This window comes from Haliotis rufescens, unplaced genomic scaffold (assembly GCF_023055435.1).
Source record: "Haliotis rufescens isolate VD_foot unplaced genomic scaffold, xgHalRufe1.0.p SCAF_6, whole genome shotgun sequence".
In the NCBI taxonomy this organism is placed as follows: domain Eukaryota; kingdom Metazoa; phylum Mollusca; class Gastropoda; order Lepetellida; family Haliotidae; genus Haliotis; species Haliotis rufescens.
In genome coordinates, this window is record NW_025964334.1 from 43,240,450 (window position 1) to 43,257,229 (window position 16,780).

Sequence of the window (16,780 nt, forward strand, 5' to 3'; positions counted from 1 at the left end):
CAAACCCCAAGCACATTCAGTTCGCTTGCCTGATGGTCAGTCAGTATTCACGGCTGAATTTGAGGCAATTCATCATGCACTCAAACTGCTATCGGAATTCCTGAAGCAAAGGCAGTCGTCCTATCAGACTTGCTAAGTGCACTTCAAGCCATCAGTGGCAGAAACTCAAACTCCAGGCCAAACACAGTCAACAATATTCTATACGAATATACAAAACTATCGGACCAAGGGCAACAGGTGGATCTGTGTTGGATCCCCTCCCACATAGATATTCATGGAAATGAAAAAGCAGACTCACTGGCGAAGCTAGCTCTAGACAAAGCGGATATACAGCCTATTCCCTTTAGTAAACTACTGATAAAAATCAAAGTCAAAGCCTCCATAGCAGAGAGATGGCAAGCCCAATGGGACGCAAGTATGATTGGCAGGTGGCTATACAAAATTCAACCCAAGGTCCAACAAAAGCCAAACTCATACTCAAATGAAAGGACAATTGAAATTGCTATCTCACGCCTCAGACTCGGTCACAAAAAGCACTATGACAAGGTTTGTTCAACATGCAATCAGGCTGAAACAATTGCTCAAGTGTTACTAGAATGTCAAGACCATGCCCCAGCCCGGGCTAGGTTAAAACAAGAATTGCAGTTAGATTCGCTATCTGTCATAGATCTCCTAAAGCCAAGAGAAGCAATAGCGAAGGCCAAACTAACTCTATTTCTGAGAGATGGACAGCTACTCGAACGTGTATAAACAGAGCAGCCAAGGATAAAAATGAAATCATATCAATATACGAAAATAGAAATCATATCAATACAAAAACAGAAATTATGTGAATACCAAACACACAATAGATATGTGTACCCTACTCACACACAGGAGTCCGGAAGAGGGACAGGTCTGCCGACATTGCTTAGGCAGAAGGCGACCTCTTAAACACTTAATGCAACAACAACAGTCGTGATGTTTAAGATTATTAAGCACCCGGGTCAAGTCGATCCGACAGGTAGAATGATACGCAGGATGCAAAAGGAGGTAAGCCCAAGTACAGTACAGCAACTGAAGTAAGTTGGGCTCTCTTTGTTTTCTGTATGCTTACACATCATCACGTCATACTGTATTTAGTTATGTTTCTTATTCTAATACTGCTAATGTTTGTCAGTGGCCAGTGATAGAATGTTTTATGGAATAGTATTTTACATACCAATATGGCGATATGTTATAACTTTATTTCGTATTTGTGAGTGAGTGAGTTGGGTTTAACGCCGCTTTTAACAGTATTCCAGTTATATCACGGCGTGTCAGCTTAATGTGGGAGGAAAGCCCGAAGTGATGCAGGTCTGAGACGTTTACCACTTCGGTGAAACCAACGAGCACGGGTATGGTGCTGACAAACCTAGAAACATATTTGGGGCGAACCGGGATTCGAACCCACAATCATAGATTTCTGGCGTGCCCAAGGGACGCCAGTCTGCACAGCGAATCGCGGCGCCTTAGACGACTGGGCCACTCGTGCCCCCTCGTATTTGTGAGGGACACGACACTATCATAGCTTACAAAAGTATTCTGGAAGCATTTTAGGACAAACATTTTAACGGAAGTTCAAAAGAAAATAAATGGGTTTTGTTAATTAGCCTCACCAAATGCATAAGTTATCAATGAAACGGTATGCTATTAACAACCACTAAAAGCTCAGGACAGCTAAGTAAGGGCAAATGGTTGATTGATTACGCAACACCTACATGATTGCAATTACACAAGGGGCAATTAAGCAAGCTGAGTACAGGTGTAATTTGGATTAATTCCACACTTCACGTGCATATACGGACGCTATAAGAAGGATCGATGAGACACAAGACTTGAAGTTAAGCAAAAACGTTTCTCCAGTATAATTCAGTGTAATCGCATAATCAAATTAGCGTAACAGTTCACGATTGATCTAATGTTCCACATTGAGTTGTGTTAACATGTGCTAACCAGTAGTACGTTATGAATAATTCTCAATTGAAAATATTATGCGTTTGTTCTATGAGTGTACATGTGAATCAGTTTTGTAAATGCATTCTCAACCCGCATCGGTATATTCATAATTACAGTTGAGTTATCTTCTGAGATTATAATTTGCGTTCGGCAATGAAACCGCTAGGTTGTGTTTCCGACAGAAAAGGGTCTACACATGATGTTAGAACAAATATTGCGTAAAATGGCAAATCATAATTGAGAAAGTTAAAAACACATGTTTAAAATTCACATTACAATATTGTCATAAGCTATGATCTTTAGTCAAACGTGTTTTGAATTTGTAAGAAATGTGAAAAACACTATTTCAAGACTCACATATATGTTCCTTTTTTATGTTGATTCAGAAAACGCAGCATCATTGCCATAAATTCCTGTTTATGCTGAGAACCACACTACATTTTATAAATTTTCAACATACGTCCTCTTCACTGCCAACATATCTAATAGTTGTGAGGGAAACCCTATCCCTCGCTAGGGGCGCCACTGCGCATGCGCAAGGCGGGAATCTCCTCACTTCTTTCAACCCATTATCCTCATCAACTAGATGCAGATTTTGGGGAGGTAGGAGGGATTAATTCCTGATGTAATAGAGTAGTATTCTTAGAATTATTCACAATGATAACTATTGTTTGATAATTCTTGTGAATACCCCTACCTCTATTACATCATTGCCAGTATACACCAGAGGTACCAGTGGGTTCTGGTATCTAGCATCCCTTAGATATTGGGCTTTGTGAAGTGGTAACGCAAGGATTGTATGCCAAAAGGGGCTGAAACGGAATATGTCTATTAGTCTACTTACAAGGCTAGACATAGAGAAATTTCAAACGTCATATAATGGGTATAATATCCGTGTATATATCCACCGCTGTGATACTTAGACATATTACGTCACTTCCTGTGATGACGTCATCTGTGACGTCACTTCCGGTTGTCATTCCATGCTCACTTATGACGTGGTTTTCCGTTATGCCCTTTTAGATAGTGATATTTAACGTATTTTGACGTTAGTCCGGGGCGATGTCTCCCATGACGTCACTTCCGGTGGTTGTACATCATACATCCTAGAAATCGTATATCACTTAATCCTTCGATCTCTGATTTCAGTGTTGCCACTTGCCTTGTTTACTAATCCAATAGCAAACTAAGTACAAAGGTCAACTTACCATGAGGTATTCTGTAATCTTCACCCACCCCCCCCCCCCACCCCCCCCCCCCCCCCCCCACCCCCTCTTTTTCCCCTTTCTGGAAGAGGGGGGAACAAGGTTACTTGGAGACTATCACCTGGGCTGCCACCAAGGGTCCCAGTGTGTATAGTCCATCCAGATCGGTCTGTATGTCTCGTAAGTAAAAGTTTGAGAACGTGATATGGGACTTCCACTGGCAGCTAGCTACGACTTGTTCAATGGATGCTGTATTCCATGTGGCTAGACTTGTTGTAAGGGCTCTGATCTCGTGAGGCCTGCAGTTTCCCAAAGTTGGCGTGGAGACTTGTGCCAGTTTATAGCTATCTGCGATAACTGATCTGAGCTATCCCGCTACAGTACCCTTTGTTATGTCCTTTTCTGACGAGTGTTTGCAAGAGATAAAAAGGCGTTTTCTCTGCTTTCTGTGGGGTTGAGTTGCTGTAATGAAGTATCTCAAGTCTCTTATGGGACAAAGTAATCTGTCCGGATAGTCCACACTTTTACTTAGGGCTGGTATTGTGTATTGCCTGTGTCCGAGTGGGCCGAAGGTTGACGACTGGTTTTTGGCCATAAATTCTGGAAGTAATCTGAACGACACTGATTTCCATTCTTGGGAATGAGTTACAGTGGAAATGTCAATAGCGTGCAATTCTGATACACGAGCCGCAGTGGCCATGGCTAGGAGAAATGCAGTCTTCCTGGAGACTAATAGTAATGTCGCACTACTCATGGGTTCATAAGGTTTCATCAATGCTGACAATACTATAGATAGGTCCCATTTTGGAAATATACGTGGTACTTTAATGTCTTCCAGTGCAAAGGACTTCATGAGTTGATTCAGTACTGGGTGGGTACCATAGATAGGCCATCGTGTTGTAATACCGATGCCAGGGCGGATCTATATCCTTCGATAGTGCCATGTCGTAATTTCTTGTCGTTTCTGAGATAGAGCAAGAATTCAGCCACTATAGGTATCGTTAACTCCATGTTTAAATGATTTCTCATTCTCCACTCGACAAACTTGTCCCATCTGTTATTGTATAGGGCAGATGATGCACGTCTCCATGAGCTTGCCACTCTTCGTGCAGCTGATTTAGAGTAACTGGCAGCTTGCATCTTATTCGAGATAACTTCCAACCGTGAAGGTGGAGATTGTCGAGGCGGCCGTAAAATATGTCCGTTTTCGGTTGTCTCAGTAGGTCGTGACGTACTGGGAGTTTCAGAGGTTCTTCCACTAGGAGGTGTAGTAACCTTGGAAACCAAGCCCTGTTTGGCCATGCCGGGGAAATAATTGCTATGAGAATTATGACACAGTCTGTCTCCTCTATTTTCTTCAGTACTCTGTCTAGAAGAGCCCATGGGGGGAATGCGTACGCAAACATTCCCTCCCATTCCATAGAGAGAGCGTCGACCTGGAGAGCTAGCGGGTCTGGTACAGGGCTGACGTAGACTGGTAGTTTGTTATTGAGACATGTGGCTAATAGATCTAGGTTTGGAGTATCCCATAGGCAGGTTATCTATTTGAATATTTCGGGATGTAGTGACCATTCAGTGGGTACTATCCTGTTTTCCGGGATAGGTAATCTGCTAGGACATTTAGCTTGCCCGGTATATGCCTTGCTTCGATCCTGCAACTCACTGAGTTTACCAAGGCATATAAACGTGTAACCTCCTTCAATAAAGGCTGAGACTTTGTGCCCCCTGAGTGCTGTATGTAAGCGACCACGGTCGAGTTTTCTGTAGCGATCTTTACTGACGAGTGATGTAGACGATCTTGCCATGCTTCTAAGGCTAGATATATCGCTCTCATTTCTAGACAATTTATGTGTAACTCCTTTTCTTGGGAGGACCATTTTCCCTGTATGGTAACATCGTCCATATGGGCACCCCAACCCTCTCCTGGTGCATCTGTGTAGAGTTGATGTAGGGGGGTGGGGTATGCGAGTGGAATACCTAGCATGACAATTTGACGAGTCAGACACCAATGAAGTTCTGATATTCGAACTTGTGGAGGTTGGATTAAGGCTTCTAGCTCTAGGTCTTTGGTGATATTCATCCAATTCTGCAGGGGTCGTAATTGTAGTCTGCCTCTGTAGGTTAGATCTTGGATAGATGTGAGCGTGCCGAGGCAAGACATCCACCAGCGTCTTGATTTGATGGGCTGATCGAGTGCGCTTGTTATCATGTGCTCTACTCTTGCATATTTGTCCTCTGGAGGTGCTACTATGCCCTTGTTAGGTAGAATTCTTGCGCCTATGTAGGTGATGTCCTGTGTGGGTACTAGTTCTGATTTTTTAGGGTAAACCAGGAATCCTAAGTGTGTTAGTAGTTGAATGAGGCACACTGTATTTGATCTGATTTGCGATTTGTCCTGATCGGCCGAGGGAAATAGTCTATATATCCATGTAGCCTTATGAGCTTTATGTGGGCGAATCCGATGATGGGATTGGTGATCCTGGTGAATAACCATGGGGTGATGGATATGCCGAATGGAAGTACCCTGAACTGGTATCTCTGGCTGTTGACTGCTGTAGATAACAACGATGACTTGGATCGATAGGGACGTGAAGATAGGCGTCTTGGAGGTCTATGCTTATCATCCAATCTGCTTGTCTTAAGGCATTCTTCAACTTCTTGATAGATTCCATCTGAAAACTGGGTGGTTTTTCCAAATAATCTTTGTTCAGGACTTTTAGATCTATGATTAATCACATCTCTGAAGAATTCTTCTTCAGTACCAGGAATACTGGGTAGTAGAATCCGTGAGTGGTGTCTGACTCCTTTAAGATGCTGATAACTCCATTTGCAAGAATTTTTTGTATGGCCACTTCTACTGCAATTAACTTCGGTCCTGATAGCTGGAATCGGGGTCCAGTAGGATGGATGACTAGTCTTGGTCGTTTTGAGAAGTGAAGTTTGTATCCTCTTCTTACTACTTCGAGCAGCCATGAGTCGTCTGTGATGGTCTTCCAGTTGTCTGCGTACTGCATAAGACGACCTCCGACTGGTCCTGGGATAGGATGAATGCTGAACTTGGGTAGTCTTGGGTCGATGTCTGTGAGACCGGCTAGTTCGACTGGATTCAATGTGGTTGTATCTTTGATCTTCTGTAGTCCTAAATCGTTGTCCATAGGGCAGGCGATGTCGGTAGGATCTGAAGGGGTCTGCAGATTTCTGGTTGAGTCATTTCCGGCGGTATCCCCCTCAGAGACTGCCTCTGCCTCTGCTTCGTCCTCTCTGCAAAGTGGGATGATCATCTTTGGAGTTCCTATACTTGGGTTGAAACGATCTGTCCTTCCATGTAGAGGCTCGAAAAGAATCCCAGCCAGGATTAACATGACGAGATCTAGGATTCTGTTGATGCTGAATATCTGCAGGCCATCTCTGTATCCTGGATGCCAATGAGATCATGGATTCTTGAAACTTCTGACTAGTTGACGATGCAATGGCTTCCTTCACTGACTTCAGTCTTCCTTTGAATATCTGCGACGCTATAATAGGCTGTGACAGCATGGATCTTCTTAATGGCTCTGGGATCATATGATGAACTTGCTGTAGTAGATGTTTTCTTTGCATGAGCAGGAACTGCGCTGACATCCAAACTTGTGCTGCATCTTCAGCATGTGGTCCAGTGAGCTGTGAATGAATTCGGTCTGCTGTAGTGTCATCTCCGTGGGGGTGTCTAAGGGTAGACCTTCGCTCTGGTTGTTCGGGGGTATGGCATGGCGAACTCCAGCTGCAATCCAGTTAATGTATGAACTGATATTAATCATCTGTTTGTTGATGTAGTCTAAGTCCCTGATTTTGGCCATGTCAACGTGCATTTTGGTGTTAGGTTTCTTAACCAGATCATAGAAATCTTTATCAATACTCGGCTGTTGTGCGAAGGGGGCATCGCAGGCATACCCAGTCTAACATTATGTGCCGATGAAGCGTTCAATGAATCTTCAATTTTCTTGATGACGTCATCAATATATGACGGACAGGAGAGGGTATGGAATTCTTCAGTCTTACTGACAGGTTCTTCATACCCAGCACGTTCTAACAACGGTTTGACGGGTGTTTTGTCCTTGTTATCTGGTTTTAAGGCGGGTATTAGATTATAAAGTTCTGCAATGATATCTTTAATAAAATAATTAATTGTACTATAATTATCCTCCGTAGTAGCATCCCCAAGTGTTAGCGATAGATCCGCACCCCCTACTCAGGCTGCGCTAGGAGTGGGTCATATGGCTGAGGGTAGCGTAATCCCGGGCGTCTGATCTACGGCTAGCAGTGCGGAAATCACATGTTCTATAACTGTATGATTGTGACGTAACATCTCCCTCGCTTTCTCCGCCCGTGTAACTGGACTGTGTGGCAGTATGAGATGGCGCACGCTTAGGAATTCTATTCTGCTTTGCACGAGCTTTGTCAGTTCGTCTATCATAGTGGCTAGAAGGTGACTGGTGTGTATTTCTGTGCATGCAGCGATGCGATGCCCGTGATTCACGGTCTACCCTATGCTGTGCGTGGTAGGGAGGTAATCTATGAGATTCTCGATCTCTTTTTATGACTCTCCTACTGTCCTCATAATGATCTGATTCAGCGTGACCTTGTGCATGTCTGCTGTATGAGGGTGTTCTGCCATATTCAGCCTTAGATCTCTTTTGAATCTGGTGATCAATCCCTGTTTGGCCATGCCGGGGTTATGCGACGGATTCTTTTAGATAGATTTAGAGATTTCCTGAGATATTGATTGCATACGTTTGTCAATCATTACAGACATTGAATTTGTTATTTTCTCTGTGAACTCATTTAAGTTAAAGGGGGAGCGTTGCATAGAGTGGAGATCAGTTGCTTCTTCCAAGCCTAGATTATACACCTTACCATCCGCTACCGGATGTACGTGACAGGCTACATTAAAGTCTGAAAGGTACATCGGCTCCTTAACTATATTTGGAGAGTGGGATGAGCGACGAGATCTCTTCTCCTCAGAAGGTGAGACGGCGTCCCCACGCGACACTCGATTGTTACCCACGTGATTATCTTTAGTAGTCACAGCGAACTTAATCACTTGAAGCATGAAGCAGAAGAATATTTAGCTGATGCTCTAGTATTCTTTTTGTAATCAGGATCGTTGAGCCATGCCTTGGAAAGTTTTTCAAACTTCTCCTTAGACAAAGGTTCGCAATAACTGTATCTTGATTTTTGCGTGCAATTGCTTTTCTTGCAGGATAGGCATCTAGGGTGAGGGTCACCAGGGATTTGATGTTGCCCACAGCCTTAACAGACGAGAAGATCTCATCCCACAACACGTTCTCTAACTAATTACTTACTAGAACTTTCAGCCTTCTTATACCCCTGTTCTCTGCTTGTAGAACTGCTCAATGTTTGTCTTTAGTGAAGCTTGAGATGATCTAGTGTGCTTGTAAGTGTGGAACAGCAATCACGTGTACAGATGTATGCAACAAAAAACTTCCTTGTTGTCATCTGGACATACAGGAAAGAAGTGAGGAGATTCCCGCCTTGCGCATGCGCAGTGGCGCCCCTGGCGAGGGATAGGGTTTCCCTCACAACTATTAGATATGTTGGCAGTGAAGAGGACGTCTGTTGAAAATTTATAAAAAAAATTGTAGTGTGGTTCTCAGCATAAACAGGAATTTATGGCAATGATGTAACAGAGGTAGGGTATTCACAAGAATTATAGGGTTTTGCAGAGGCTAAAGAAATTGAATCCGTCCATTTATACGCATGCAAAATATTTCTTGGTGTTAAACACAGTACTTCTAACGCAATGGTTTATGGCGAAAGTGGTCATGAGATATAGGTTAAAATTACTACAAATGACAGAAAGTAGATTGCCAAAAAAATGCTATAATATGATGCTACTGTATGAAAAGAATAAAGATCAAAGTTGGGCATACAATGTTAAATGTCTACTGTATAAATGTGGGTATGGTTACATCTGGGGCAACCAATGTTTCTTAGAGAATCATGCCACGTTCATATATAAAATAAGGCAGACGCTTTTTGACATGTACTTTCAAACATGGAGATCTCCTGTAGATGTTTCTAGCAAATGCAAATATGCGCAGAAAAGTATTTCACTGATGTAAATATTAGAAAATGCAGAATATCAATAACACAATTTAGATGCTGCTCACACAGGTTAATGGTTGAAGTTGGCAGGCACACAAAAATACCAAAATGTTTAAGATTATGTAGACAATGTTCTTTAAATGTCGTCGAAGATGATTTTCACTTTTTACTTGTATGTTGTAAATATGATAATTTAAGGAAAAGATATGTTGAACAAAAATACAATGTACATCCAAATAAATTCAATTCAATTCTTTATTGTATGAAAGGCCACAGGCCCGTATACAACGGAGTTACATAACATATTTTATAAGATACAAAGTCAAGGTAACAATTCACTTCGTAACAAAAACGCATGATGTATGTACAAAGCCAGTTGATGTTGTGTTAGAGGATCCTTGCAGGACAGTAATGAAGACACTCTTATAGCATTAAAATGAGATAAAGACCACTGTGGTAAGTACTTGTTTCTTAGATTTTCGTATAGAGGGCAAATATACATAAAACGGTATTCATCTTCGACAACACTGTCACAGAATGGGCATAACCTTAGGGATTTCTAAATAGATGAAAATCTCCCTGTGTTAATTTTTAGATCATTCAGGCCAAGTCTAAAACGAATAATGATGTTACGAACATTCCTGTACCGTAAGTTTGGTAAATAAGATTCTGGTTCAAGCAATTTCTTGAACTGGCGATACGTATAATATCTTGAACTTTCGTAAATATCTGAATTATCTTGAACTTTCGTAAATATCTGAATGCCATTTCTGATGAAACATATCAATGGCACGCATGCGAAAGTACTTAATGAAAACATTTGCGTCACCAATTGTCTGGGACAGCCAAATGAAACCAAAGCCGTATGTAAAAAGCAATGTACGTATACAAGAAGCCCATGTGTTCTTTCCAAGACCATCGAGGTGTACAAGCATGTTCAGGTGTTCAGGCATAATTATTATTATACAAGTCTATCTTTAAATACAAGTTGATCTTTTTAATATCACATGTGAGCAAAACGGCTGTACAAAACCTATCCCTCTTTATATATCATGCCATGTTATTAAGAAATGAATCCTTGTAACATTTCTAACCGCTTCCACATTGGCATGTATTCTGTACTATGGGCCTGAGGCCTTACAGTTACTAGTATATATGAAAACACTGAATTGAATGGAATAGGGCATTCGGGTATTTTGTTCATGACATTCCACATACCACAGTTGCCTTGACCCTAGAACATGGTATTATGTATCTTTATGATTGCCATTGTAGTCATTCGCAGGGACAATTACGCGATAATGGGGCATGCGTGCTCTTGATCTTCCCTGATATTCAAGCTTTGGTTACTTATATTGAACATATGTATGCGTCAGAACAATTCCAAGTGGCTGATTTAAATTTTTTTTAAACGTAACAAATTTACAAAGTAATGGCATAAATAAAAATGAACAAATTAATTAAAGCAAAGAATAACAAAAGACCCAAACGGAACGGGAAAGTTTCTCAACATTAATTTGGTGAGCATAGTTATGCAAAAGACGTGCAAATTGAACAGATCGGATGGTAATTTCATCAGTTTGGAATATGAAACAAACTGTTTTGTCAATATACAAAATGAATACCTCACGCACAATCTGGACACTTATTTATCTATTGCAGAAACTATATCCTTACAGACTAAATGACACAATATATGTATATTTATATATATATATGTTTTCTGAAAATCTTCGATATGCTAAATACTAAACTGAGACAATGGATTTGTATAATTTGACCATTCATGACAAACTATGCTGTTATTGTCGAACAATATGGTATGTAAGAAAATTTATGTCATTTCCTAAATACAGCTACAAAATGATCTCCCTTAGATGTTTATAACGAACCTTTCATTTGTCAAGTAACGTTTTGTTGTCATCGCATTTTTAATATACTGACTCAAAACTAATACATAACTGCTGCTACACTGTTCCGTTATAGCCTTACAGGCTCAAGTAATGATTTGTTCATGTATTTTGGTAAAGAAGATTCCCATATCTGGTGCTGATGACGAGATGATGACCTGATGACGAGACAGTGGTCTTCCCGAGTGATAACAAGGACTGCACGTGGACCACTGGTGTCTATAGTGCTGTCACATATGTGGACTGCTTCTACGGATGTCCCCGTGCCGGATGTCATTCGGCAAATAATATATAACTGAACTAATTGTCAATAATACACTTCGTTGTGGAAGCTGCAACAGATTAACAATTACTGTACTTGCAAATCCACCATGCATGGCAAAAAACATTGTGTCATCTGCTGACGACAGCACAAATGAAGTAACTTTTTTCAAAGGACAACTAATTTAGGTTTTCAACCTTGCTGAGATTGACATAGATAAGATCGATGTCCTGATAGATATTCCTAAGTTAACAGATCAAATCTTGAGAGTCATCCGCCTAAAGTTTTAGTAACTGTCAATTTCCTCCCGATATCATTCTACTTAGTTCATCCCTATATGAATTTAGTTGGTTTATTTCCATTATCCCTTGTAAAATAGGGTACATCCTTGAATAACCACCTTCCTTTAGTACACACCATTCGAAGTAATAATTACCTGCCTTTATAACTTCGGGGTCAATTTCAACCAAATGTCATTTTAAAATTGATAGACTTTTGCCCCCCCCCCCCCCCCCCCCTTCTCAGATGCTTCTCCGCGTATTGGATTCCTTTAATTTTAACTTACTCCTTTTCTGTCGAAAGGCAGCCACTTGTTTTTGTATTGTATATATATCCCACCTCTCAAACGTGTTGGCCGTTGCTATTTTTAGGTTAGATATCACGTGATACAACCGGTGCGACTCTGGCCTACAATGGCGAACCCCAAATAGGTTTTTCAACGGGGTCTTGATTATGTCGGTTAAAGGGGGACGAGATAGGGTAAAAGATGGCGGCGCCCATGGCGCTCCACATGAAACACTTGCCAGTCGTGCCTTTTTGGTGACAGGTTCATTATTTGAAAATGGCATCAGTCATAGTTCTAGTCAAATACACATCGAAGCACCTGCCAGATCTATTCAAAATGGCGGACAGAGTGAACATATTGAGTGCGCAGACGGAGATCTACAGCTCTTACCGGATTGTGAGTCAAGCCTGGATACGTTCGGTTATGACAGGGCGATTTCAGCAAATAACGTGGGTTGGTTGAAGTCTAGATGTAAAAATGTAGACGCTGTTCAGTTTGATTGTGAAGCAAAAGAAAACGAACAGTGTGACAGCGATGGTGAATTGTTCTCCGAGCACATGCCTGGTGTGGAAGAAAGGGGTGGGGTAGGATTGTGCTCCGACACGACTAGGCCTACAAGTCAAGGGAAGAAGGTAACGGAAACTGTTGGTACGATCGTGGTTGAATCTTTAATGAAACTTGATAACTCGAGTGGTGTAGCCAGTGAAGACCTTTCTAACCAAGGAGTGACTGTTCACTTCGGTGAGTTTCCAAATGGTGATAGTGATACTAAGAATGGAAACCCGGAAGTATTTCCTTTGCAGCTCATACAGTCCTTTAGTGACAAAAGTGACTCGGTTTCACTAATGACACCCCAAGAACTGGAATCTCTGCCAAACAGAGGATTAGAATTTGAAGATACATATTCCTCACAGAATTATAACTCATCACATACTGTCACCAATAATTCTTGTAAAATTGTAAATAACAGTTTTACGTCAATTCAGTATTCAAATAAACATGGTCAACTTCCAAGATCTCTTTCCAAAGAAGAAGCATCATCTCTATCTTCAGATGACAGGACTGATGACGAGCAGTCAGAGCATGATGGTGAAATAGATGAGCAATCCTTACTACTTAACACAGCCACCAATTCAACAGAGCGTGTGTTAGGTAGATCAATCTCATGCTCTTCACCAGCTTCATCCGATGACAGTTCGGACATGTCACCACAGTCCAGGGAACCGGTTAGTGACTCTCAGACAGAAGCAACTAATCTAACTCTAGCTACAATATCTATTTCAACAGATAAAACTGCAAATTCAACCCAAATATTGGTAAACACAAATCAAGGACAACAGTTATATTTGATAAATACAGCTGATCTGACACAGGCTACAAATGCGTTACAACCTTTGGCACACCCAACAGTGTCAAATAAGACATCAGTAACTGAGCTGCCATTGCCATCTGCAGCATCAGCTTCTCCAAGTGCAGATGCAAGAACATCTACAGAAACGGTTGACCATCACCCTGAAGTCCAGCCATTGCAAATACAAAGCACAGGTACAATTCATTTCTTTTAAACTAAATAAAATATAACATACCTACCTGCGATTCCTACCCAACATTGCAATAACACATTAAGGTGGCTTACACTTAAGGGCTTGGAATATATATATATATTTCTTTTTAACATAATGAGTGACTCCATGTGAGTGAGTTTAAATTTTCAAGTCTGTCCTTTGGAAGGTTATTGTGCAAAAAAAAAAAAGAATAATAATTTTGATAGCCCGAAATGTGATTAAATGTGTTAAATAAAGTGTCTTTGGGCATTTGGTTCAAAGAAAACAATATGCATCTGCTGAGTCTGAGTAAGACCATGAAGATCAGGGTTAGAATAGGTCTTCAGCAACCCATGCTGCTATAAGAGGCGAATATGCTTGTCGTAAGAGGCGCCTAACGGGATCGGTTGGTCAGGATCAGACATGGTTGATGCATGTAATCGTATCCCATTTGTGTAGATCGATGCTCATAATATCATTCACTGGATTGTCTGGTCCAGACTTAATTAATTTTACAAACCACCGTCATACAGATGGAATATTGCTGAGTGCGGTGTTAAACAAACAATAAAAATACCCATAAGCCGGGTACCCCTGAAAACAATGTGAATGATACTTCACAATATGCTAGATAATAAAACATTTTGAAGAAAAAGTTTGTGCCCTTCATTTTCATTGTAACTGATATTTAATAACACTTAAGATTTGTAAATCCTCAGGTTTATTTTGTGTATCCTACCATTCATTTAAGCGTTTACCAATATTCATTTTCCTTATGTTTGTCCTGCTTACCTCGGTGGAAGTACATTTATCACCGACCTCGTGTAACATAAATTGTCACAAGGTGAAATAAATATGATTTATTTGTGTCACTGTGTATACCCTGCTTACATGCTGTTAGCACCAGGAACTTTTTATTTAAGCTTTGGCTTTACGATTTTATTTGTGCCATTGGCATTAACATGATTAATAGAAGGAATTTTGAATCGTAGATATGGTAATGTATGGTTAGGAATGGCATTATTTCCTAAGAGGGCAAGTAAAGTTAAAAAAAAAGGATTGCAAGTTTGTTTGCGAATATCAGTTGTCCCAGATAAATTAATTATTATCTCAATTCCCAAAAGAAAATATGTTATTCGTAGATGAAATTAAAATGTCCAAGTGAAAGTGCAGACATCACACTTTTTGTAATTGGATTATAAAACAAAACTATTTGGTGGTGCAGCTACTTGTGCAGGGATGCGTGGCAAATGTTTTCATTGGCTGATATGTTGGCTGACCTGTGAAGCTTGGCCGCCATACAGATACAACTGGAAGCAGTCATTCTAAACATGTTGCTGTTCTGTTAATCCTACAATAATAACTGTTAACATTGCATTCATTGCTGTGAAACAACCTTTGATCTTGACGTTGTGAATAATTAAAATAACAGTAGCTGGCCAAGAGATAATCCTCATCATGTTGGTTTAGGCGATAGACATCTGTATATCTTCCAGCCTTTGTTTATGTTAAAATATTAAAAAAACAATTGATAAAAAGAATGTGCACTGTTTAAGATATTGTCTATTTGTCCAATTTCACATTAAAAATGTCAAGATTGGAAGCCACCCCTCGAGATGATAAGCATCTTCCCGAGGCAAGAGAGTTAACTGACTTTAAAAGTCAAGTTCCATTCTTGCCGAACTAGGCTGAAATTCCTGGTCTCGATCGAAGCGCTGCCTGTGGCTGTTACGAGTTATGTCCCTTCTATGCCTCTCCTATGGACCAATCAGATTCCACCTCTCGTATCACTTGCCTTTGCTTTAAACAAAATGTCAAGACAATCTGATCGATATCAAGATCTATATTGTGATAAAACAAGTTTTACATCGCGAAGTGCATCAAATCACGTGAGCACCTTGATTAAAAATGTGAAAAGATTTAGAAAATATCTGTTGACAACGACTTGGCGGTGCACATGCTTTGCAAATCATGCAATTGACCGAAATCTGCAAGACAGTTTACAAACCGGATTTCGAATTTTGTTGAGGGATTTTGATTGGACTATGCATAGACTCGTTAGTCCAGCCAAAATGTAACTCCATAATACCAGCCTAGTTCGGCAAGGGTGGAAACTGGACTTTCATACTCATTTAACTCACTTGCCTGGGGAAGATGGATAAGTGGTGTTGGCTCAGACATATAATTGTGCTTCCTGACAAAGTTATCTTTGGTGTTAATGATGGTTGGGCATCCTCTCTGGGAACATTTCCAATGAATGGAAGTTTGTGTGTTCATAATTGTGAACTTGTATCCGGCAAAAAACAAGTGCCAATCCCTCTTAGAATTGGGAATACCTGTAAATCAACCTGTGTATTTGCCGCAGTAGAATACTGTTTCTTGTCTAATTCCTTTCATGACCTAAATCCTACTAAATTATTAATAGTGTAGTACAAGGGAGGCAACTTGTGTTTCCATACTTGTGCCTGCAGCGTAAGGATAACTCTAAAAGAATGTAAAATGAATATGGCAGATGAATGGGTGGTTTGCTAGGTAAGCCGGTGGATCGAACCAATCTAATATCTCTTGAGCATGTTGAGTGTGAGTAATTCCATATATATACTGAACAACAAAAGTTCCTGTGACATTGAAAAAGATTTAATGCAAAGTTATGTTTTTTACCAAATCTGAAACAATTTCGGTTTGCAACAGATAAAAGACTGCCATGCTGACTTCAGAAAATGCGTGATTTCATAAAAAATATGAACATGCCAAAATGTCAATTTACAAATCAATAGCGTGTGTGTCCACCTCTGGTTGTGATGCAAGCAACACATCTTCGTCTCATGGAATGGACCACCCTATACCATAACGCTGCCGCCCCCGAACCGATCTTCTTCCATGAAACCATGGTTGACGTAACGTTCACCTCGACGTCCGTACACTTGAATCCATCCATCACTGTGGCTGAGGTGAAAACGATACTCGTCAGTGAATAGAACTTGTCCCCACTGCATGGCCGTCCAGCGTAGACGCTGTCTGCACCACTGTAGACGTGCTTGGCGGTGGTTTCTTGTCAAAATGGGACATCTGGCGTGTCTTCTGGCGACAATCCCTGCACATCTGAGGCGACGACATACGGTTTGTGAAGATATTCGTCGAAGGCCAGGGATGCTTCTGCAGTCACTGTTGCTGGCTGGAATCGATTTCGTAGGTGTGTTGTTCGAATCCAG

The 16,780-nt window shown here is 40.8% G+C and overlaps 1 protein-coding gene across 1 annotated transcript in view; it reads left to right on the forward strand.

Annotated features, from left to right (window-relative positions):
* Nucleotides 1-12,139: 12,139 nt before the first annotated feature.
* Nucleotides 12,140-16,780, forward strand: part of LOC124114618 (zinc finger protein ZXDC-like) — an 83,181-nt gene continuing 78,540 nt past the window's right edge. Inside the window, exon 1 of the mRNA XM_046475292.2 lies at nucleotides 12,140-13,569. Coding sequence (XP_046331248.1) covers nucleotides 12,192-13,569 — 1,378 coding nt within the window. The 5' untranslated portion in view covers nucleotides 12,140-12,191. The remainder of the gene's footprint in view (nucleotides 13,570-16,780) is intronic.